Source organism: Poromitra crassiceps (genome assembly GCF_964638095.1).
Source record: "Poromitra crassiceps genome assembly, chromosome: 10".
NCBI lineage: Eukaryota > Metazoa > Chordata > Actinopteri > Beryciformes > Melamphaidae > Poromitra > Poromitra crassiceps.
The window spans coordinates 40,349,632-40,375,048 of NC_139631.1; the positions used below are offsets into that span (position 1 = coordinate 40,349,632).

At 42.5% G+C, this 25,417-nt stretch overlaps 1 protein-coding gene across 1 annotated transcript in view; it reads left to right on the plus strand.

Annotated features, from left to right (window-relative positions):
* The window catches only part of susd1 (sushi domain containing 1), a gene marked incomplete at its 3' end in the record, with an annotated part of 113,065 nt that overhangs the window by 70,385 nt on the left and 17,263 nt on the right, over positions 1-25,417 (plus strand). Inside the window, exons 4-8 of the mRNA XM_083645439.1 lie at positions 17,885-18,037; positions 19,421-19,600; positions 21,681-21,860; positions 22,073-22,252; positions 22,568-22,747. Of these exons, the coding sequence (XP_083501565.1) occupies positions 17,885-18,037; positions 19,421-19,600; positions 21,681-21,860; positions 22,073-22,252; positions 22,568-22,747 (873 nt within the window). The remainder of the gene's footprint in view (positions 1-17,884; positions 18,038-19,420; positions 19,601-21,680; positions 21,861-22,072; positions 22,253-22,567; positions 22,748-25,417) is intronic.

The window sequence follows — 25,417 nt, forward strand, 5'->3', positions numbered from 1 at the left end:
ACAGTAAACATTTAATTGCTCAGTCTGTGGTAAAGGTTTTGGACAAAAAGGAAACTTGAAGACACACATGATAGTCCACACAAGACAGTAAACATTTAATTGTTATCTGTGGTGGTCGGATTTGAGTGTTTATGTTTGCGAATATGTAGCCTCCTGTGGTGGTTGTATGTATGTATATATTATACACATATATAATGTGTGTATGTGTGTAAGTGCGTGTGTGTCTAAGTGCTAATATTGTGTGCTTTGTTCTGTTATCCTGCTTATGCATCACAAAAGCAAACTTAACACTATCACAAAAAGTTGCTATCTTTGGTAAAAGTTTTGTCAAAATGGAAACAATAGCCCTGTTCGAAACTGTTCCCTGTTACAGAACTACAAATCGAGCACGCGCAGTGTCTGAATTCTCAACTGTTAATTTGATTCACTATATAGACTCTTTCAACTCGACAATAAACATTCTAAATTTCCCCCAGCTTACTTCCTGTTGCAGTGTTTGCTAGAAGAATAACTGACAGGACATAAGCCAGGTTACAAACTGTTCTCTAGCACAGGGGGTCGCAACATTTTTCATCTTGGGACCCAAACTCACAAAACACGGTAATGAGTTGCCATGACGACCAGTTGGCGACCCACCCCCCACGGGTCCATGACCTAAATTGGGTCGTTCCCCATCACTACAACACTACATGAGGAAGAGTGAGTGAGTGAACCATTCTGAACATGTCTAAAGTGAAACCAAGACCTTAACACATGTCTGTGTGTAGTAGGCTATATTAAAGACCTTAACACATGTCTGTGTGTAGTAGGCTGTATTAAAGACCTTAACACATGTCTGTGTGTAGTAGGCTATATTAAAGACCTTAACACATGTCTGTGTGTAGTAGGCTATATTAAAGACCTTAACACATGTCTGTGTGTAGTAGGCTATATTAAAGACCTTAACACATGTCTGTGTGTAGTAGGCTATATTAAAGACCTTAACACATGTCTGTGTGTAGTAGGCTATATTAAAGACCTTAACACATGTCTGTGTGTAGTAGGCTATATTAAAGACCTTAACACATGTCTGTGTGTAGTAGGCTATATTAAAGACCTTAACACATGTCTGTGTGTAGTAGGCTATATTAAAGACCTTAACACATGTCTGTGTGTAGTAGGCTATATTAAAGACCTTAACACATGTCTGTGTGTAGTAGGCTATATTAAAGACCTTAACACATGTCTGTGTGGAGTAGGCTATATTAAAGACCTTAACACATGTCTGTGTGTAGTAGGCTATATTAAAGACCTTAACACATGTCTGTGTGTAGTAGGCTATATTAAAGACCTTAACACATGTTTGTGTGTAGTAGGCTATATTAAAGACCTTAACACATGTCTGTGTGTAGTAGGCTATATTAAAGACCTTAACACATGTCTGTGTGTAGTAGGCTATATTAAAATGTCCAAAACGTTTTCATTGGCCTTTGATATAGAGAAGATCAGTTGGCGTCAGTTGAAATGCACAGTTACAGACAGTAGACTTGACCATTTGTTTGATAGGCCTATGGGAGCTGGGACAACCCTATGTGAAAATGTGTTCTTCAGTGTTTTCCTCATGTTACTGAACATAGTATTGTCTCATCCTTGCCATCACTTTTTTATGAGCAGTAGCCTAAACACCAATTGCCAATTGTTGTATTTAGTGTGTATAGTGGATCTATCTTGTTTACTTTTAGTATTTACTTTTAGAGTTCTTTGAATGTGTCGCTCTTCTACTTGTTTGAGCTGCTGTAACGAGTGCATTTCCCCCCTTGTGGGTTTAATAAAACTTATTTTATGGAATGTGCAAAAACTGAGATATGATATTGTTGAAATAATTGCTCTTATTTTATTCTTAAGACATCCCAGGCTGTTCATCTGTTTTGTCCGTTCACTGTGAATGTTTTCACATTTGACTTCTAAAAGAAATAGGAACATTTGGATGTGTTGTTATTTATAGGTTATTATGCAATGCTTTTCCTTGTCTGGCCCACTTGAGAGCAGATTGGGTCGCATGTGTCCCGTGAACTAAAGTTAATTTGACACCGTAAATCTAATGTGTGTCTGCGAGCGAGTATGATGTCCTGTAGAAATAAAATATACTGCTTCCCCAGGGTCGCAGAGGAGTAGGTGTATAAGCTGCTGGAACTGTTAACTTGTGTTTTTTAGTAAAGTAGGCCTACATTAAAAAAACATACTCTGGCTTCTAGAGCATTTTGAGTCAGAATCCAATTTAAATGCTTTGACATAATCTGTCAAATCAGACATGCCAATGAATTAAACAGGTAGTAGTAGAGTGCATCAGTCAATACAAGAACAAAATGGCTGCTTAGTCGGCAGATAAAACGCAATGAAACAAGGCATATAGTAGACTGGACCCATTGACTGTATATACGGACCACATTTTATGCTTAAAGCTAGCCAAAGTTGTCTTCCTCGTAAACATGTCGTTTTGTATATTATTATAGCCGATATGATAATAGCCGATAAAGATAAATTCCCCATTATCAGCCGACAATTTATCAGTTCTATATATATATATATATATATATATATATATATATATATATATATATATATATATATATATATAGGACATCAGAGCCACAGCTATGAGACACATAAAGGAACAGAAACAATACCATCCTTTCATCTTTAGTAACTAAAGCCAAAATATCCACTGGCACTGATTTGCATTAAAGGAATAGTTCACTCAAAAATGAAAATTCTATCATCTCCCCCTCATGCCAGTTGAGACCAGAGATGTTCACAAGTCATTGTTTTGCAAGTCCAAGTCTGAAGTATTTCAGCTCAACTCCAAGTTAAGTCTCATGTCTTTGAGGACGAGTCTCAAGTCACTGTGTGTGTGACTTGAGTCCAAGTCCACCTCTCTGGTTGAAACACAGGTGAAGTTTGTCCATAACACACAGGGAGGTTCCATAGCAGAGATGGGGACTTGGACTTGAGTTGCACTTAAGTCACACACACACACAGTGACTTGAGACTTGACTTGAGACTCGTCCTCAAAGACTTGAGACTTGACTTGGATGTTTTTTTTAGTTCATTAACAAATGCCTTCTAATGTCTAATTATTGCTGCTACTGTGTTCTAATACAGTGGCCCTCAAACTGTGGATCGGGACCCCTCGGGGGGTCGTGAGATTATTTTGGGGGGGGTCGCGTGGGAGACTTTTCTCCCATACCAATGATTTAATGCGGATATATGAAGCTATATAAACAACTACATTCTAGCTGTACAAAACAGATTTAAGTAAGCGAGTGAAATGCGTGTGAATGGATTCACACATTCGGTTGGGGGGTGGAGTTGGCAGTGGGAGGGGTCGCAAACCCTAGCCTAAAGTTTTTGGGGGGTTGCGGCTCAAAAAGGTTGAGAACCAATAAGGAGTGAGGATAATACAATCTTTCTTTGGACAATCTTTATTTTTCTTTATTTTATTTTTAATGTTTTGGTGCATTAACGTGTGTGTGTGTGTGTGTGTGTGCGTGCACACCTTAAAGTTTACATCCATTGTGTCTTATGATATCACTGATGACATCAGTGACTTATGACATCACTGATGACATCATTAGTGGGACAAAAATTTAAACAAAGAACAAACAGAGAACAGAGCCCACATTGCAAAATTGAGATAGATAGAAGTGTACAGAAGCTTTTGAGAGATGATTTTAAACTCAAATGTAATGTTTACTGTCTGGCACTGACATATAATTGTCTAAGTACAAAGACGAGGCAAGTTGACGGTACACGACTTGCGTCCATGTTTATTTCCGACTTGGGGTAACCGGGTGTCGCACATTGTGACGTCATCGGCAGTGGCCGATCTGCGGTATCTGATTACACAGGATACTACATCAAACATTTGAAAAATAGCCTATAGTTATAATATGGGACATGGTGGGCAACTATTAATTAATTTAGTTAAGTGGAGCTTGAGTTAATTCTGTTTTTATCCAGTAGTTGGCGGTAATGCAACATGCCAACTCAAAAACTGAAGAAGAAGAAGAGGAAGAACTAATAATTATCTTGACAACAACATAAACATTCTAAATTGCCCCTAGCTTAATTTCTCCTGCAGTGTTTGCTAATACAATAGTTTATCTTGATAGGAAATAAGCTCGGTTTCAAACTGTTCCTGAGCAACACAATTCCGTGAAAACCGTCTATAAAACCCTGATATTACACACTCCGGTACAGTAGGGGGCGATATGCACCTATCCACGTTAGATGCGATCCTCCATTAAAGTTAGAGGAAAAGAAGAAGGCAGCCAATATGCAAACGTTCTTGAAAGGAGCAGCAGTAGCGTATTGTTCAGAAGTTTCATTTACAAACACAACAAGACTCGTATGTGCGGATGATATTATCACGAACAAGTGGAACCGGGGCTACGTTTAACTCTGAGGGGAAGAAGAAGCTCCTCTCTTGTGGGACTGAGGTGAGGTGAATGGTTTAGCCGTGAAGCTAACGTTAGCTTAGCTATGAAGCTAACATTAGCGTAGCTGTGAAGCTAATTCGGGCTTTGTCAGTAAATAATTCAGGAGGAAACGTTCTTGTCATTGTGTGAAAATGAAGATATCTAAAGTCCAGAAGCTGAGAGCTGTGGTGAAGCAGCGCCTAATTGCGGCTGTTGGAGAGATATTTGGACTTTTTGAAAGAACAATAGCAGAGTACGAGGAGGAAGTTGCTCGTTCAAGAGAGGAGATCGACCGACGAGGAAAACTGCTGGACGCTGTGCGGTTATACAGAGAAGCCTTGCCTCCAGACATCCAGCAGCTGTTGGCCATTAAAGAAGAGGTTCACGCTGAGCAGCAGGAGTGGAACTCCAGTCTGGACCAGGAGGACCCAGAAGCCCCACACATTAAAGAGGAGCAGGAGGAACTCTGGTCCAGTCAGGAGGGAAAGCAGCTTCGGGAGGTTCCAGAGCCCCCACACATTAAAGAGGAACAGGAGGAACCCTGGAGCAGTCAGGAGGGAGAGCATCTTCAAGGGCTGGGGGAGGCCCACATCCCCAACTTCCCATTCACTCCTGTTCCTGTGAAGAGTGAAGATGATGAAGAGAAACCTCAGTCCTCACAGCTTCATCAAAGCCAAACTGAGGAGATCAGAGAGGCAGAGCCTCTAGCGAGCAGCTCAACTGAACAGATGAAAACAGAAGCTGATGGAGAGGACTGTGGAGTATCAGAACCAGGCAGGAACTTAGATCCAGCTAGTAGTTTACAACCAGCTAGTGATGACAAGACTTCAGACTCTTCTGAACCTGAGCCTGTAGACAGTGATGAAGAATGGATGGAAACTAGTGAACCTCAGTCAGGTTTAGACTCAGAGAGAAACAGTGAAGTTCTTGGGAAGAAACACTTGAGTCGCTCAGTTTGTGGTAAAATATTTGGTAATAAAGCACACGTGAAGACACACATGATAGTCCAGACAAGAGAGAAACATAATAACTGCTCAGTCTGTGGTAAAGGTTTTGGTCTTAAAGCAACCTTGAAAAGACACATGATAGTCCACACAAGTGAGAAACAATTTCCTTGTTCAGTCTGTGGTAAAGGTTTTGGACAAAAAGGACACTTGAAGACACACATGATAATCCACACAGGAGAGAAAAAGTTTAATTGCTTAGTCTGTGGTAAAGGTTTTGGACAAAACCGAGACTTGAACAGACACATGATAGTCCACACAGGTGAGAAACAATTTCCTTGTTCAGTCTGTGGTAAAGGTTTTGGAGAGAAAGGAAACTTGAAGAAACACATGACAATCCACACAGGAGAGAAAACATTTAATTGCTCAGTCTGTGGTAAAGGTTTTCGTCAGAACGGACAGTTGAAGTCACATGTGGTAGTCCACACAGGAGAGACACAATTTAATTGTTCAGTCTGTGGTAAAGGTTTTGGACAAAAAGGATACTTGAACAGACACATGATAGTCCACACAGGTGAGAAGCAATTTAATTGCTCACTCTGTGGTAAAGGTTTTGGCCGGAAAGTAACCTTGAACAGACACATAATAGTCCACACAGGAGAGAAAAAATTTCTTTGTTCAATCTGTGGTAAAGGTTTTGGACAGAAAGGAGACTTGAACAAACACATGATAGTCCACACAGATTAGAAACCATTTAGTTGCTCAATATGTGCCGTGGTAAAGGTTTTGGTCATAAAGGAAGCTTGAAGACACACATGATAATCCACACAAGACAGTAAACATTTAATTGCTATCTGTGGTGGTGGGATTCGAGTGTTTATGTTTGCGACTATGTAGCCTCCTGTGGTGGTTGTATGTATCTTATATATTATATATACACAATATATAATGTGTGTGTGTGTTGATATTGAGTGCTTTGTTCTGTTATCCTGCTTATGCATCACAAAAGCAAACTTAACACTATCACAAAAAGTTGCTATCTTTGGTAAAAGTTTTGTCAAAATGGAAACAATAGCCCTGTTCAAAACTGTTCCCTATATAACTAGAAATCGAGCACGCGCAGTGTCTGAATTCTCAACTGTTGATTTGATTCACTATATAGAACAGGGGTGGGCAACATTTTGTTCCTGAGGGCCATACTGACTTACATCAAGTAAGCGAAGGGCCACACATTGGAGATTATACCTGCCAACACTCCTGATTTTCACGGGAGTCTCCCTATTTTTAACCCTCTCTCCCATTGTGATTGGGAATTTCTTGTTAATCTCCTGATATAATAGTGATACAAGTCCAATGGCTGTAGCAGATGAGATTTATTAACATAATTCTGCCTTTTATTGAGTTTTTGGGGGTCGTTTTGTTTTTCTTTGAGACCAGCCCCAGGGCATGAGATTACTTTGAGCCTTTTAGTCATAAAGATTATTGAAAGATAGCCTATTCCATATTCCAGACTGAATTGTTATAACAGAAGTGGAGTATTGGCCAGCATGACATAAACATTTGGACACTTATTCAGCGGGTATCTTGCATGTTGCGTTCAGGTGCACTGTAAAAAAAGAAAAAAGAAATGCAATTCCATCGCGGGCCACACGGGGCCGTATTTTGCCCATGTGTGATATAGACTGTTACAACTCGACAATAAACATTCTAAATTTACCCCAACTTACTTCCTGTTGCAGTGTTTGCTAGAAAAATAACTGACAGGACATAAGCCAGGTTACAAACTGTTCTCTAGCACAGGGGGTCGCACATTTTTTCATCTTGGGACCCAAACTCACAAAACATACAGTAATGAGTTGCCATGACGACCAGTTGGAGACCCACCCCCCACAGGTCCATGACCTAAATTGGGTCGTTCCCCATCACTACAACACTACATGAGGAAGAGTGAGTGAGTGAACCATTCTGAACATGTCTAAAGTGAAACCAAGACCTTAACACATGTCTGTGTGTAGTAGGCTATATTAAAGACCTCAAGATTCAAGATTCAAGATTTTTATTGTCACTCCATGGTACAAGTATCACGTGTGAAATTCTTGTGCTGTGGACTCCGTTTACGACATAGTACAAATAGGCAACAAGCAATGAGCAATAGGCAATAAGAAATAGGCATCAATAAGCAATACTAAGCAGCAATAGGCAATGAGGCAGAATAGCGATAAGACAAGTCAGTGGCATATTCATTGCACATAGGTGCACATGTTATGTGCATACGTTAGACATGTTCGGACATTTTAATTCGACGTATTTGACATACAGTGCAAATAGCATGTACCTTATTAAACATACAATTAAACATTAGGCATTGTGCATACGTTAGACGTGTTCAGACACTTTAAATTTGACGTAATTGACATACAGGTGCAAATAGCATGTACCTTGTTAGACATACAATTAAACATTAGGCATACATAATGGTAGCAGCTGCAGTACGGTAGGGTACGACTACTACACTATTTGTGTATGTTAAGGAGTCTCGTGGCCTGCGGGAAGAAACTGTTCCTCAAGCGATTTGTGCGTGCTTTTGGAACCCTGTATCTCCTCCCTGAGGGTAGCAGGGAGAACAGGCTGTTGTGGGGATGGTTTGTGTCTTTGATGATCTTCAGGGACCTCCTGAGGCACCGCTGGTTATACAGTTCGTGCAGTTCTGGCAACTCGTCTCCTGTTACGTGCTGGGCCGCGCGCCTCACCCTCCGTAGCGCCCTGCGGTCCATGGTGGTACAGTTCCCGTACCAGGCGGTGAAGCAGCCAGTCAGCAGGCTTTCAATGGTGCCTCTGTAGAAGTCCCTGAGGATTTCTTTCCTTAGCCCAAACTTCTTCAGGCGCCTGAGTCCGTGTATTCGCTGTTGTTAGAGACCTTAACACATGTCTGTGTGTAGTAGGCTATATTAAAGACCTTAACACATGTCTGTGTGTAGTAGGCTATATTAAAGACCTTAACACATGTCTGTGTGTAGTAGGCTATATTAAAGACCTTAACACATGTCTGTGTGTAGTAGGCTATATTAAAGACCTTAACACATGTCTGTGTGTAGTAGGCTATTTTAAAGACCTTAACACATGTCTGTGTGTAGTAGGCTATATTAAAGTGTCCAAAACGTTTTCATTGGCCTTTGATATAGAGAAGATCAGTTGGCGTCAGTTGAAATGCACAGTTACAGACAGTAGACTTGACCATTTGTTTGATAGGCCTATGGGAGCTTGGACAACCCTGTGTTCTTCAGTGTTTTCCTCATGTTACTGAACATAGTATTGTCTCATCCTTGCCATCATTTTTTATGAGCAGTAGCCTAAACATGTCACCAATTGCCAATTGTTGTATTTAGTGTGTATAGTGGATCTATCTTGTTTACTTTTAGTATTTACTTTTAGAGTTCTTTGAATGTGTTGCTCTTCTACTTGTTTGAGCTGCTGTAACGAGTGCATTTCCCCCCTTGTCGCTTTAATAAAACTTCTTTTATGGAATGTGCAAAAACTGAGATATGATATTGTTGAAATAATTGCCCTTATTTTATTCTTCAAGGTTCAAGGTTCAAGGTTCAAATTTATTTCTTAAGACATCCCAGGCTGTTCATCTGTTTTGTCCGTTTACTGTGAATGTTTTCACATTTGACTTCTAAAAGAAATAGGAACATTTGGATGTGTTGTTATTTATAGGTTATTATGCAATGCTTTTCCTTGTCTGGCCCACTTGAGAGCAGATTGGGTCGCATGTGTCCCGTGAACTAAAGTTAATTTGACACCGTAAATCGAATGTGTGTCTGCCAGCGAGTATGATGTCCTGTAGAAATCAAATATACTGCTTCCCCAGGGTCGCAGAGGAGTAGGTGTATAAGCTGCCGGAACTGTTAACTTGTGTTTCTTAATAAAGTAGGCCTACATTAAAAAAACATACTTTGGCTTCTAGAGCATTTTGAGTCAGAATCCAATTTAAATGCTTTGACATAATCTGTCAAATCAGACATGCATTAAACAGGTAGTAGTAGAGTGCATCAGTCAATACAAGAACAAAATGGCTGCTTAGTCGGCAGATAAAACACAATGAAACAAGGCATATAGTAGACTGGACCCATTGACTGTATATACGGACAACATTTTATGCTTAAAGCTAGCCAAAGCTGTCTTCCTCGTGAACATGTCGTTTTGTATATTATTATAGCCGATATGATAATAGCCGATAAAGATAAATTCCCCATTATCAGCTGACAATTTATCAGTTCTATAAATATATATATATATATATATATATATATATATATATATATATATATATATATATTGGACATCAGAGCCACAGCTATGAGACACATAAAGGAACAGAAACAATACCATCCTTTCATCTTTAGTAACTAAAGCCAAAATATCCACTGGCACTGATTTGCATTAAAGGAATAGTTCACTCAAAAATGAAAATTCTATCATCTCCCCCTCATGCCAGTTGAGACCAGAGATGCTCACAGGTCATTGTTTTGCAAGTCCAAGTCTCAAGTCTTTCAGCTCAACTCCAAGTTAAGTCTCACGTCTTTGAGGACGACTCTCACGTCACTGTGAGTGTGACTTGAGTCCAAGTCCACCTCTCTGGTTGAAACACAGGTGAAGTTTGTCCATATAACACACAGGGAGGTTCAGATTCAGATTCAGATTCATTTATTAAGGACTGCACAACAAGTCGGCAGAATTTGCTTTCGGTACAGCAATTGTTAAGCACATGAATATTGTGTTAGCATGAAACATTACAGTACATAGAGAGACATATGGCAACATAAATACAGAACATTCAACATATACATTGCTGGAGAGGTATGCAGTGAGGTTTCAGAGGTGAGTGGAGTTCAGAAACCTGATGGCAGTGGGGAAAAAACAGTTTTTGAATCGTGTTGTTTTGGTGGAAATTGATCTGAAGCGCCGTCCAGAGGGCAACAGTTGGAACAGGTGATTGGCTGGGTGAGATGGGTCAGAAACTATTTCTTGTGCTCATTTTTAGTTCATTAACAAATGCTTTCTAATGTCTAATTATTGCTGCTACTGTGTTCTAATACAGTGGCCCTCAAACTGTGGATCGGGACCCCTCTGGGGGGGTCGCGTGGGAGACTTTTCTCCCATACCAATGATTTAATGTGGATATATGAAGCTATATAAACAACTACATTCTAGCTGTATAAAACAGATTTAAGTAAGTGAATGAAATGCGTGTGAATGGATTCACACATTCGGTTGGGGGGTGGAGGTGGCGGTGGGAGGGGTCGCAAACCCTAGCCTAAAGTTTTTGGGGGGTCACGGCTCAAAAAGGTTGAGAACCAATAAGGAGTGAGGATAATACAATCATTCTTTGGACAATCTTTATTTTTCTTTATTTCATTTTGAATGTTTTGGTGCATTAACGTGTGCGTGTGTGTGTGTGTGTGTGTGTGTGTGTGTGTGTGCGTGTGTGTGTGTGTGCGTGCCTGTGCGTGCGTGTGTGTGTGTGTGTGTGTGCACCTTAAGTTTACATCCATCAGTCACTGATGACATCATCAGTGTCTTATGATAACCCTGATGACATCAGTGACTTATGACATCACTGATGACATCATTAGTGGGACAAAAATTTAAACAAAGAACAAACAGAGAACAGAGCCCACATTGCAAAATTGAGATAGATAGAAGTGTACAGAAGCTTTTGAGAGATGATTTTAAACTCAAACATTTGAAAAATAGCCTATAGTTATAATATGGGACATGGTGGGCAACTATTCATTTATTTAGTTAAGTGGATCTTGAGTTAATTCTGTTTTTATCCAGTAGTTGGCGGTAATGCAACATGCCAACTCAAAAACTGAAGAAGAAGAAGAAGAAGAAGAAGATATTGACAACAACATAAACATTCTAAATTGCCCCTAGCTTAATTTCTCCTGCAGTGTTTGCTAATACAATAGTTTATCTTGATAGGAAATAAGCTTGGTTTCCAACTGTTCCTAGGCAACACAATTCCGTGAAAACCGTCTATAAAACCCATAGATAAAACCCTGATATTACACACTCCGGTACAGTAGGGGGCGATATGCACCTATCCACGTTAGATGCGATCCTCCATTAAAGTTAGAGGAAAAGAAGAAGGCAGCCACCAATATGCAAACGTTCTTGAAAGGAGCAGCAGTAGCGTATTGTTCAGAAGTTTCATTTACAAACACAACAAGACTCGTATGTGCGGATGATATTATCACGAACAAGTGGAACCGGGGCTACGTTTAACTCTGAGGGGAAGAAGAAGCTCCTCTCTTGTGGGACTGAGGTGAGGTGAATGGTTTAGCTGTGAGGCTAACGTTAGCTTAGCTGTGAAGCTAACATTAGCTTAGCTGTGAAGCTAATCCGGGCTTTGTCAGTAAATAATTCAGGAGGAAACGTTCTTGTCATTGTGTGAAAATGAAAATATCTAAAGTCCAGAAGCTGAGAGCTGTGGTGAAGCAGTGCCTAACTGCGGCTGTTGGAGAGATATTTGGACTTTTTGAAAGAACAATAGCAGAGTACGAGGAGGAAGTTGCTCGTTCAAGAGAGGAGATCGACCGACGAGGAAAACTGCTGGACGCTGTGCGGTTATACAGAGAAGCCTTGCCTCCAGACATCCAGCAGCTGTTGGTCATTAAAGAAGAGGTTCACGCTGAGCAGCAGGAGTGGAACTCCAGTCTGGACCAGGAGGACCCAGAAGCCCCACACATTAAAGAGGAACAGGAGGAACTCTGGTCCAGTCAGGAGGGAGAGCAGCTTCAGGAGGCCCCAGAGCCCCCACACATTGAAGAGGAACAGGAGAAACCCTGGAGCAGTCAGGAGGAAGAGCAGCTTCAAGGGCTGGGGGAGGCCCACATCACCAAGTTCCCATTCACTCCTGTTCCTGTGAAGAGTGAAGATGATGAAGAGAAACCTCAGTCCTCACAGCTTCATCAAAGCCAAACTGAGGAGATCAGAGAGGCAGAGCCTCTAGCGAGCAGCTCAACTGAACAGATGAAAACAGAAGCTGATGGAGAGGACTGTGGAGTATCGGAACGAGGCAGGAACTTAGATCCAGCTAGTAGTTTACAACCAGCTAGTGATGACAAGACTTCAGACTCTTCTGAACCTGATCCTGTAGACAGTGATGAAGAATGGATGGAAACTAGTGAACCTCAGTCAGGTTTAGACTCAGAGAGAAACAGTGAAGTTCTTGGGAAGAAACACTTGAGTCGCTCAGTTTGTGGTAAAATATTTGGTAATAAAGCACACGTGAAGACACACATGATAGTCCAGACAAGAGAGAAACATAATAATTGCTCAGTCTGTGGTAAAGGTTTTGGTCTTAAAGCAACCTTGAAAAGACACATGATAGTCCACACAAGTGAGAAACAATTTCCTTGTTCAGTCTGTGGTAAAGGTTTTGGACAAAAAGGAAACTTGAAAAGACACATGATAGTCCACACAAGTGAGAAACAATTTCCTTGTTCAGTCTGTGGTAAAGGTTTTGGACAAAAAGGACACTTGAAGACACACATGATAATCCACACAGGAGATACATTATTTAATTGCTCAGTCTGTGGTAAAGGTTTTGGTCAGAAAGGACAGTTGAAGTCACATGTGGTAGTCCACACAGGTGAGACACAATTTAATTGTTCAGTCTGTGGTAAAGGTTTTGGACAAAAAGGAGACTTGAACAAACACATGATAGTCCACACAGGTGAGAAACAATTTAATTGCTCAGTCTGTGGTAAAGGTTTTGGCCAGAAAGCAACCTTGAAAAAACACATAATAGTCCACACAGGAGAGAAACAATTTTCTTGTTCAGTCTGTGGTAAAGGTTTTGGACAGAAAGGAAACTTGAAGACACACATGACAATCCACACAGGAGAGAAACCATTTAATTGCTCAGTCTGTGGTAAAGGTTTTGGTCAGAAAGAACAGTTGAAGTCACATGTGGTAGTCCACACAGGAGAGAAACAATTTCTTTGTTCAATCTGTGGTAAAGGTTTTGGACAAAAAGGATACTTGAACAGACACATGATAGTCCACACAGGAGATAAAGCATTTAATTGCTCAGTCTGTGGTAAAGGTTTTTGTTATAAAGTAACCTTGAAGTCACACATGATAGTCCACACAACACAGTAAACATTTAATTGCTATCTGTGGTGGTGGGATTTGAGTGTTTATTTTTGCGACTATGTAGCCCCCCGTGGTAGTTGTATGTATCTTATATATTATATATACACATATATATAATGTGTGTGTGTGTGTGTGTGTGTCTTAAGTGCTGATATTGTGTGCTTTGTTCTGTTATCCTGCTTATGCATCACAAAAGCAAACTTAACAGTATCACAAAAAGTTGCTATCTTTGGTAAAAGTTTTGTCAAAATGGAAACAATAGCCCTGTTCTTAACTGTTCCCTATATAACTAGAAATCGAGCACGCGCAGTGTCTGAATTCTCAACTGTTGATTTGATTCACTATATAGAACAGGGGTGGGCAACATTTTGTTCCTGAGGGCCATACTGACTTACATCAAGTAAGTGAAGGGCCACACATTGGAGATTATACCTGCCAACACTCCTGATTTTCACGGGAGTCGCCCTATTTTTAACCCTCTCTCCCGTTGTGATTGGTAATTTCTTGTTAATCTCCTGATATAATAGTGATACAAGTCCAATGGCTGTAGCAGATGAGATTTATTAACATAATTCTGCCTTTTATTGAGTTTTTGGGGGTCGTTTTGTTTTTCTTTGAGACCAGCCCTAGGGCATAAGATTACTTTTAGCCTTTTAGTCATAAAGATTATTGAAAGATAGCCTATTCCATATTCCAGACTGAAATGTTTCAACTCGACAATAAACATTCTAAATTTCCCCCAGCTTACTTCCTGTTGCAGTGTTTGCTAGAGAAATAACTGACAGGACATAAGCCAGGTTACAAACTGTTCTCTAGCACAGGGGGTCGCACATGTTTTCATCTGGGGACCCAAACTCACAAAACATACAGTAATGAGTTGCCATGACGACCAGTTTGTGACCCACCCCCCACGGGTCCACGACCCAAATTGGGTCCCGACCCATAGTTTGGGAAACACTGCCCTCGCAACATCATTGAGTGAAAAGCGTAACTCGTTTGATGGTTCCCCATCACTACAACACTACATGAGGAAGAGTGAGTGAGTGAACCATTCTGAACATGTCTAATGAGTCACATGAAAGTGAAACCAAGACCTTAACACATGTCTGTGTAGTAGGCTATATTAAAGACCTTAACACATGTCTGTGTGTAGTAGGCTATATTAAAGACCTTAACACATGTCTGTGTGTAGTAGGCTATATTAAAGACCTTAACACATGTTTGTGTGTAGTAGGCTATATTAAAGACCTTAACACATGTCTGTGTGTAGTAGGCTATATTAAAGACCTTAACACATGTCTGTGTGTAGTAGGCTATATTAAAGACCTTAACACATGTCTGTGTGTAGTAGGCTATATTAAAGACCTTAACACATGTCTGTGTGTAGTAGGCTATATTAAAGACCTTAACACATGTCTGTGTGTAGTAGGCTATATTAAAGACCTTAACATGTCTGTGTGTAGTAGGCTATATTAAAGACCTTAACACATGTCTGTGTGTAGTAGGCTATATTAAAGACCTTAACACATGTTTGTGTGTAGTAGGCTATATTAAAGACCTTAACACATGTCTGTGTGTAGTAGGCTATATTAAAGACCTTAACACATGTCTGTGTGTAGTAGGCTATATTAAAGACCTTAACACATGTCTGTGTGTAGTAGGCTATATTAAAGACCTTAACACATGTCTGTGTGTAGTAGGCTATATTAAAGACCTTAACACATGTCTGTGTGTAGTAGGCTATATTAAAGACCTTAACACATGTCTGTGTGTAGTATGCTATATTAAAGTGTCCAAAACGTTTTCCTTGGCCTTTGATATAGAGAAGATCAGTTGGCGTCAGTTGAAATTCACAGTTACAGACAGTAGACTTGACCATTTGTTTGATAGGCCTATGGGAGCTGGGACAACCCTATGTGAAAATGTGTTCTTCAGTGTTTTCCTCATGTTACTGAACATAGTATTGTCTTATCCTTGCCATCAATTTTTTATGAGCAGTAGCCTAAACATGTATTTAGTGTGTATACTGGATCTAACTTGTTTACTTTTAGTATTTACTTTTAGAGTTCTTTGAATGTGTCGCTCTTCTACTTGTTTGAGCTGCTGTAACGAGTGCATTTCCCCCCTTGTGGCTTTAATAAAACTTCTTTTATGGAATGTGCAAAAACTGAGATATGATATTGTTGAAATAATTGCTCTTATTTTATTCTTAAGACATCCCGGGCTGTTCATCTGTTTCGTAAATGGATGGTCCATTCACTGTCAATGTTTTCACATTTGACTTCTTCTAAAAGAAATGGGAACATTTTACAGGTAGACCAGTTAATCGGCTGGCCCATTAATGAATGGATAATGGAATTATAGGCTACTTGTTTTTTTTCCCAAATACTCTCATTCATTATTATATTTGATACATTATTGTATTTTATCGAATGCAAAAAATAAACAATAAAATAATCGGCATTATATATCGCCCACGCTGCTCTCTAAATATCGGCATCGGCCATTGAAAAACCCATATGGGTCGACCTCTAGAACATTTGGAGGTTATTATGTCATGCTTTTCCTTGTCTGGCCCACTTGAGAGCAGATTGGACCATCGGGCTATAGACGGTTTTAACTTGACAACAAAAACATTCTAAATTGAACCCCCGCTCACTTCCTGTTGCAGTGTTTGCTATATGGACATAAAAGAAAAAAAAACATTCAAGTGCAGGACTGACCATTCCGTGAAAACCGTCTATACAGCTGAGCAGCGAAAACAAAAGTAACGATGTCGAGTGAATATTTCTGCAGTTTGCCGAATGCTGAGAAAAAGGAAGTGCTGTGGGGTTGCGCTCTGGTGAAAACCGTCTATACAGCTATCAGACACATAAAGGAACAAAAACAATACCACCCTTTCATCTTTAGAAACTAAAGCCAAAATATCCACTGATTTGAATTAAAGGAATAGTTCACTCAAAAACAAAAATTCTGTTATCTCCCCCTCATGCCAGTTGAGACTAGAGATTGTTTTGCAAGTCCAAGTCTCAAGTCTTTCAGCTCAACTCCAAGTTAAGTCTCAAGTCTTTGAGGACGAGTCTCAAGTCACCGTGTGTGTGACTTGAGTCCAAGTTTGTCCATATAACACACAGGGAGGTTGCCAGCACAACTCCATAGCAGAGATGGGGACTTGGACTTGAGTTGCACTTAAGTCACACACACACACAGTGGGAGGGGTCGTGAACCCGAGCCTAAAGTTTTTGGGGGGGTCGCGGCTTTGCATCCCTTAGTTTTAGCTATGCTGTGTTCTAAGCAGACTGGATGGCATGCAACAGATGAGAGAACATTCATCCATAGGGACTTGCCCCTCAAAGACTTGAGACTTGACTTGGACTTGTGACTAAAGACTTGAGACTTGACTTGGACTTGTGACTAAAGGCTTGAGACTTGAGACTTGAGAAAAAAAGTGTGGATAAAAAAACAATACATTGAAAGAGATACAAAGGATGAGAATATTAAAGGAAAACATAAATTAATAAATTATGGACAAGGAAAGCATGTTGCTTTCATTGTACAACTCACTGACCCAACATGCATATCCTGAATGAATGAGATGAGTTGTGAATGAGTCTTGGACATCTGAATATGTATTGATGAAGATCTACTGTAACTTAGGTTGACCATGTAGATGTGGAAAAGGCCTTTTTGAACTTGTTTTGGGCTCATAACAACTGAAAATACAGCAGTAACCTTTTACAGCCTCAATTCTGCAGTATGTTTGTTTTTTCTGATTTCCCTCCATTTTCTCCCCAATTGTACTTGGCCAATTTCCCCCCTGCTGCCCCGGTCACTGCTCCACCCTCTGCCGATCTGGGGAGAGCCGTAGACTAGCACCATGCTTCCTCCGACACATGCGCAGTTGCCAGCCGCTTCTTTTCACCTGACAGCGGGGAGCTTCACTGACAGGACGTAGCATGTGGGAGGATCACGCTATTCCCACCAGTTCCCTTCCGCCCCGACCAGGTGCCCGGCCGACCAGGGGGGGCACTAGTGCAGCGACCAGGACACATAGCCACAATCCGGCTTCCAGACATAGCCAATCATGCCTGTATGGACGCCCGACCAAGTCGGAGGTAACACAGGGGCGCGAACCTGCGATAATATACAGTATGTTAAACTAATATTTTGCTGGCCCACAGCCATGGAAAGCTCAATTAGCAATTTCAGAGAGGAAACACATTTCTTCAACAGGAGGCACCAAACTGACTTTATATCTTGTTAGAAAACGTTATCCTTATTTCACATGCCACATTCTGCTCTCTGTTGGTTGTGTAGACATCGATGAGTGCAGGATCCCAGGGCTGTGTGGAGCGGGAGGTCGCTGTAGGAACCTGGACGGGAGTTTTGATTGCAGTTGTACGGTGGGATACCGCGTTCACGACGGAGTCGAGCCCTTTCACCCTAACAGAGACACGGCCGTTTGCAAAGGTAAAACAACATTTTATAATGGCCTAAATAATAATGAATAATTAAAAGCATTTATACAGCGCCTTTCTAGATCCTCAAAGCGCTTCACATATCAGGGAATGAACTCAACTCTTCCACCACCAATGTGAGCGCTCGCCGCACATATCAGCTCTCACGCTGGAGAATAGAGGACTGAAAGAACGAGGGATGATTATCAGAATCAGAATCAGAATCGGATATCATTTATTCACCATTATGTTATGTAACATATAGGAACTTGTTTTGGCATTAAAGTGCATTCATCCTTTTTCACATAAGAGGGACAAGTGCAAAACAAGACAAATACAGTGGAACAGCAGGACAAAGAAAGTGCAATATGTGGTGATGGGCAGAGCAAGCTTGGATTAGAGTTCAGGCCTGAGGCAGCTCCCCTTAGGGGGGGGGGGGGAGCAGGGGGATACCTGACTGATTTACGAGACGTGCTGCTGAGGGGAAGAAGCTGAGTCTGGCGGTTTTTCAGAGTCACTGGCAGGCGTAGCCGCCTACCGTGGGGAAGCATGGTGAAGAGGTCATGACCCGGGTGGCCATGATGGACCTTGGAAGGCCTGTGTGGTAATTTAGGCAGGGCCCAGGGGTTACACTTCCCCGGAGCACCGGGGTTACATCCCTACTCTTGCGAAGGGTGCCGGTGGGATCTTTATTGACCACAGAGAGTCAGGGCCTCGGTTTAATGTCTCATCTGAAGGACGGTGCTGCTGTAAATCTGCCCTGGGGCATCGGGGAGATTTTTCCAGAGGGAGCACCTCCTAGACCTGCTTAGCTTTGCTGGGGCAGGTAACTATCAGGTCTACACTATCAGGTGGTAGTCCCATTGAAAAAAAAATAGAAAAAAATCATTCAGAAGTGCTGCTCTTTATTGCTACAATCATATTTGACTGGTGAACAAATATGATTGTAGCAATTCACTTTCACAAATTTTGTTATGTGGCCAGTACACGTTATTATGGATCCCACTGCACTTGTGGGCAGAACACGCCCTACGCAGCATTCAAGCGCCAGGATTGGTCATGCAGGCGCCCACGCAGACTGTTCTGAGTAGCGCACCAGGTATTCCTTTATCTCGCCTCAATCTGATAGTCTATTTGAGGCGTGGTGGTGGTGGACGTGTCATGTCATATAACGTTAGATTGAGATCAGATGAAAATACCTGGTGCGCTCTTCAGAACAATCCGCATGGAAGCCTGGCCAATCCTGGCGCTTGAATGCTGCGTAGGGCGTGTTCTGCCCACAAGTGCAGTGGTATCCATAATAACGCGGCCAGTACAGATGTTGCTCAAACTAATAGTAACAAATGTAGGAACAGAATAGAGCGTAATGTTTAATGTGTTGCCCTCTCCTTGTTAGTCATTGACTGCGGCCAGCCTGCCTCGGTGCGGGGCGCGGTGCTGCTGTCGGCCACAGGGAGCAGGTACGGCAGTGTGGCCAGGTTTGGCTGTGATGAAGGCTTCCTGTGGAGGAGAGGAGACAACACCTCTATGTGTGGAGCTGATGGAGCATGGGAAGGACCACACATGGTCTGTGAAGGTAACGTAACGTTTAAAAAAAAACTTTCCCTTTGCCTGTCTCCTTGTAATCTCTTTCTTAGAATCTGTCACAGGATTTATTATTATTTTTGTATTTTGTTTTTTTTTGTTTTTTACATCTGTTGTTGAAGCTCTTTGGCTTTAACCATTGTAGTCCTTATTACTGCCTGCCCCAGAGGGAATTTTATATGGATATCTCAGAGAAATGCTTTGACTGTGGGGATGTTCGTTCTTCACAAGCTCCTTTCTTAGCTGTTGTAAGGATATAGTTAACAGAGACGAGACCAGGCAGCTTGGCTAACGTTACCACTGAGCGAATACAAACTGCTCACACTGGCATGATTAGTGCCATGCTTTACCCACAGAGCCACACAGGAGAGCCAGGAGAGGTGAAGGAAGATAAAAGAGAGTTATTTCATCTCTCGTGTGTGATTTTACCTTTCCGATTGTGCCGTAGTAGCAGTATTGGTATGAGTAGTGTTAGTAGTAGTGTCATTATTATTCATAATAGTAGTGTTAGTATTGATATGATCATTAATAGTATAGTAGTTGCAAGTACCTTACCTCTAATATTAGACGAGACCAACGCAGAGTAGTCTCGCTTGAAAGCTGAATGAATCGGCGAGTGTTGTCTTGATGTCTGTGATGTCTTGATTAGTCTGTCTGCGGGCCGGTGTCATCAGGAAGTGAAATGAAACGGTTTGCGTCAGCCACTTCGGCCATAAACCACAAAATTACTAAATAACTTTCAAACAAACTGTTAGAATATAACGAGAGATGTTCGCGAGAGCAGAAAGTAGCGAGGGCAGCTGTTTTGGGTCTGTTGCTACGGCCGTAAACCGTTTCACTCTGTCTAGCAACGGTTTACAGCTGCCGTAAACCGTTTCGCTCTGCCTAGCAACAGACCCAAAACAAGGACGGCTTTCCCCTCCTGCTGCCCTCGCTACTTTCTGCTCTCGCGAACATCTCTCGTTAGCTATATTCTAACAGTTTGTTTGAAAGTAATTTAGTAATTTTGTGGTTATGACCGAAGTGGCTGCCGCAAACCGTTTCATTTCACTTCCTGATGACACCGGCCCGCAGACAGACTAATCATCAAGACCACACTCGGCGATTCACTCTGCTTTCAAGCGAGACTACTCTGCGTTGGTCTCGTCTAATATTAGAGGTAAGATGTGAAGCATCGATATTAAATTTAGACTGTTTAATAACAATCGAAAATCTTGCTCCTAGCTGCTTTAATGTATTGTATTTCATGTATTGTAAAGTGTTGCCAATGTAGTTGTAGTTAGTTAGCAGCAATAGTAGTATATCAAGTCGTTTTCAGCCAGTTTCAGGGGCCCTGGGGGTCATGAAAATTTAATCCACTCACATAGGCCTAAATAACCATTTCAGTGAAACACTCACGCACGCACGTGTGCGCGCGCGCACGCACACACACACACTATGGGGTCCTATCAAAGTCAATATTCAAGGACACACGCGCAGCAACGTGTGTGTGCCTGCGTGACTTAACATAGTCAATTTCATTACGCGTTCACACACACGCGCGTTCGCAGTTTTTGATACTACGCCACCGGATATGAAGTTCCAAACGACTCAATAAACATGCGCAGCTATCGACTGAACGTGTCACACAACGCTTGACGTGTCATGTAGTTTCCCCATTGACTTGTAATGGTCACGCGTGTACGCGTGCGCTTACGCGCTCTGACTGTGCACCCCGCGTACATTTACGCATAAAATGACGCGTACATTTACGCGTAAAATTACGCGTCCATGTTGTGCGCGATGCAGAAACACTTCCGGTGGCGTAGCACCAAAAACTGCGAACGCGTGTGTGTGTGAACGTCTAATGAAATTGACTATGTTAAGTCACGCGTTGCTTTGCTACACAGGTGTCAAAGCATGCGTGTGTGACACGTTCAGTCGATAGCTGCGCATGTTTATTGAGTCGTTTGGAACTTCATACACACACACACACACAAACACACACACACACACACACACACACACACACACGCCTGGAGCTGCTTGAATACTGTTTGATGCTGCCATGCTGTCCCTGCTTTGGCCCGTAGAGGTAGACTGTGGCTCCCCCGCTGTCCTCCCTCACTCACATATGCTGTGGAGTAAGACCTCGAGGATGGGCTCCGAGGTGCTTTATCACTGTGACTCTGGATATCACAATGTTGGCCTGGGCAACGCCTCCATCTGTGCTCCCAGTGGACAATGGGAGGAGGCGGCCGTGCTCTGCCAAGGTACCGTCATGGATTTCATCAAAACTATCTATTGATTCCCCATTGAGGTGATTGGCTGGGGGTTACGTCACTTTCGGTTCAGTCGGTTCAAAATCGTACTCACTGCCCCTGTAACTTTCTGAATGGACTGAGCTGAAAGTGAATTGATCTGACGCCCCCTGGTGTTGAAACAGCGGATGTCCTTACATTGTTGTGGTGCATGTTCCCTGTAGAGATCTTGTGTGGGAGTCCTCCTCTAATCAGATCCACTGTGCAGGTGTGGAACGGTAGCTCCGCCCCTGGCAGTACCGCGGTCTATTCCTGTAAACAGGGCTTTCATATCAGTGGAGGGAATAATGTAGCGCTCTGTAATGAAAACGGTCGTTGGACACACCCAACCCTCTCATGCCAAGGTAACAATGAGTGAAACCCCTGAAATGCTTTTGTTTGGTCTCTAAATACTGAAAGGGTAGCAAACCATTTCTAAATGTTAAATTCTGTAGCTGGTTTTGGCAGTATTCTCAGTATTGGAAAAACATAGATACTGTAGGAAACAGTCTGGAAATAACCAACAATTTATTTATTTTTTTCCTCCAACAAATTTTAATTTGATGTCAGAAATCTCATTTTGAAACCATGCTTTTAATTGATGTATCTGAAATGTATTAGAACATTATGATATTCATTGAAATCCTATATCATTTCCCGTATGTTATTTCTTATCCCAGAGATATTATGCGGGGATCCCCCTATACTGCCCCACACTGGACAAATGTGGAATGGCAGCTCCACCCCTGGAACCACAGTATTCTACTACTGTAAAATAGGATTTTATGACAACGAAGCAAATAATATCTCGTTGTGTACAATTAATGGCTACTGGACGAAGCCAAACATCTCATGCAAAGGTAATGACTGACTCCAATATGTTGATACAGTGCTGTTTTCTACTAGCCTGGTAAACCATCCAGATCATGTGACCTCACATTTGTTTGGGTGGGTGCGCCTGATCGCTAAAGTCGTCACTGATTGGTACATGGAATACGGGGGAACAAATCACTGGCCAGGATTCTGATATCAGTGTATCAGACCCAGAGAGAGATCTGCAGCATGCAGTAACGTAATGTATCAGTGTAAGAGCATGGTAGCACCTATTAAACCCCTTGGTAGGGCATGGTAGCACCTATTAAACCCCTTGGTAGGGCATGGTAGCACCTATTAAACCCCTTGGTAGGGCATGGTAGGACCTATTAAACCCCTTGGTAGGGCATGGTAGCACCTATTAAACTCCTTGGTAGGGCATGGTAGCACCTATTAAACTCCTTGGTAGGGCATGGTAGCACCTATTAAACTCCTTGGTAGGGCATGGTAGCACCTATTAAACCCCTTGGTAGGGCATGATAGGACCTATTAAACTCCTTGGTAGGGCATGGTAGCACCTATTAAACCCCTTGGTAGGGCATGGTAGCACCTATTAAACTCCTTAGTAGGGCATGGTAGGACCTATTAAACCCCAGGTAGGGCATGGTAGCACCTATTAAACTCCTTGGTAGGGCATTGTAGGACATTCAACTCCTTGGTAGGGCATGGTAGGACCTATTAAACCCCAGGTAGGGCATGGTAGGACCTATTAAACTCATTGGTAGGGCATGGTAGCACCTATTAAACCCCTTGGTAGGGCATGGTAGCACCTATTAAACTCCTTGGTAGGGCATGGTAGGACCTATTAAACCCCAGGTAGGGCATGGTAGGACCTATTAAACCCCTTGGTAGGGCATGGTAGGACATATTAAACTCCTTGGTAGGGCATGGTAGGACCTATTAAACCCCTTGGTAGGGCATGGTAGGACCTATTAAACTCCTTGGTAGGGCATGGTAGGATGTATTAAACCCCTTGGTAGGGCATGGTAGGACCTATTCAACTCCTTGGTAGGGCATGGTAGCACCTATTAAACCCCTCGATAGGGCATGGTAGCACCTATTAAACCCCTTGGTAGGGCATGGTAGCACCTATTAAACCCCTCGATAGGGCATGGTAGCACCTATTAAACCCCTCGATAGGGCATGGTAGCACCTATTAAACCCCTCGATAGGGCATGGTAGCACCTATTAAACTCCTTGGTAGGGCACACTGCAGATTAGCAGTCTTTTGTAGAAACATGGTATTGATGAGGATTCGGAAAACACCTGGTCCTTTTGTGGCGATTGTCCTCATGCGGCTTCTCTGTCTTGCCCGCGATGGCTGACTGTGTGTCAGCTGTTGATCCATGTTAGCCGTCTGTTAGCACATTGCTACCGGCGTTTCTAGTGCTTGTCAACTAGCTCCCTCCACTCAAATCTGCAGGAAATGACGTCGTCACACCCCAAAAATCTCGGCTATCAGACACCATCTTTATAGAGCATAAGCTGCAAGAATTCTTGTATCATAAATCAAGATCCACCAAGAATAATAGGAAGGAACTCTGTCATAGTCTCTCTTCTGTGTTCCCATGACCCCGACCATGGCCCGGTAGTGGACCACTTCGTTGAGTGGTGTAAATGGGCCTTAGACATATAGGGCTCTATCTTCCCGATTTGCGTTAGCGCCCGTTTTGCGCTGGAATAGCGCTGCGCAAAGCCCTGATTGTGGGCGTTTCGGCCCGCTGCGCTTCACGTCATCTCGGCGCACATCTCCGTATAGGTGTGTTTATGCCCAAAAGCATTGTGGAGGTGTGGTCATGCCCATAAAACCACAGCGTCACGTCAGCAGCTTCCTCCTCACTGAGAGTAGACTCAGTTCTCAGTCTCTATCCGCTTCGGGACTGGAGTGAGAGAGAGAAAGAGGGGGAGAGAAAATATAGCCTAGATGGGGAGAGGGAGAGAGTCAGAGAGAGAGAGAGAGAGGGGGGGGGGGGGGGGGGGGGGGGGGGACAAGAGAGGGAAGAGAGAATTGGAGGATGAACCAGTTCCGATTGTAACGAAAATTGATGCTTTTGTAATTAGTAGCCTTTTAATTAGCCGTTTCGCTCATATAGGCTATAACATACACATTTAAAGTCCCTGGAAACCAAAATCCACAAAAACCTTCTAACTATTAAATTGAGGGTCTTATGTGAGTAATTGTGTGCCTCAGAAAGTAGGAGACATTAGTTTCAACCCAAACCCCCAAAATCAACACTTTTCTACAAGGTCTGGATTTCCACTTCCTCATTGAAGAGAGCGGTGCGCGCGGTGCTAAAATGAATGATCTTATCACGTCAGACGATTTTTTGTCCGTTCTTATAAAACCTTCTTGCCCCCACAGCGCTCCCTCAGTGTCTGTCTGTCTCCCTCCCGCTCTGTGTGCCTGTGTGCCGAGCGCTATGCTGCCTGCTCTCTCTCTCTCTCTCTCTCTCTCTCTCTCACTGTCACACACACGCACGCACACACACACACACACACACACTCCATCTCTCTTTCCTTCTCTCTCTCTCTCTCTCCTTCTCTCTCTCTCTCTCTCCGTTTCCCTCCCTCTCTCTCTCGCTCTCTCTCTCAGAGCAGACCTGCAGTCCTGCATGCACACACACGGGACACGCCCACACAGTCAGCGGGAGAAAAGA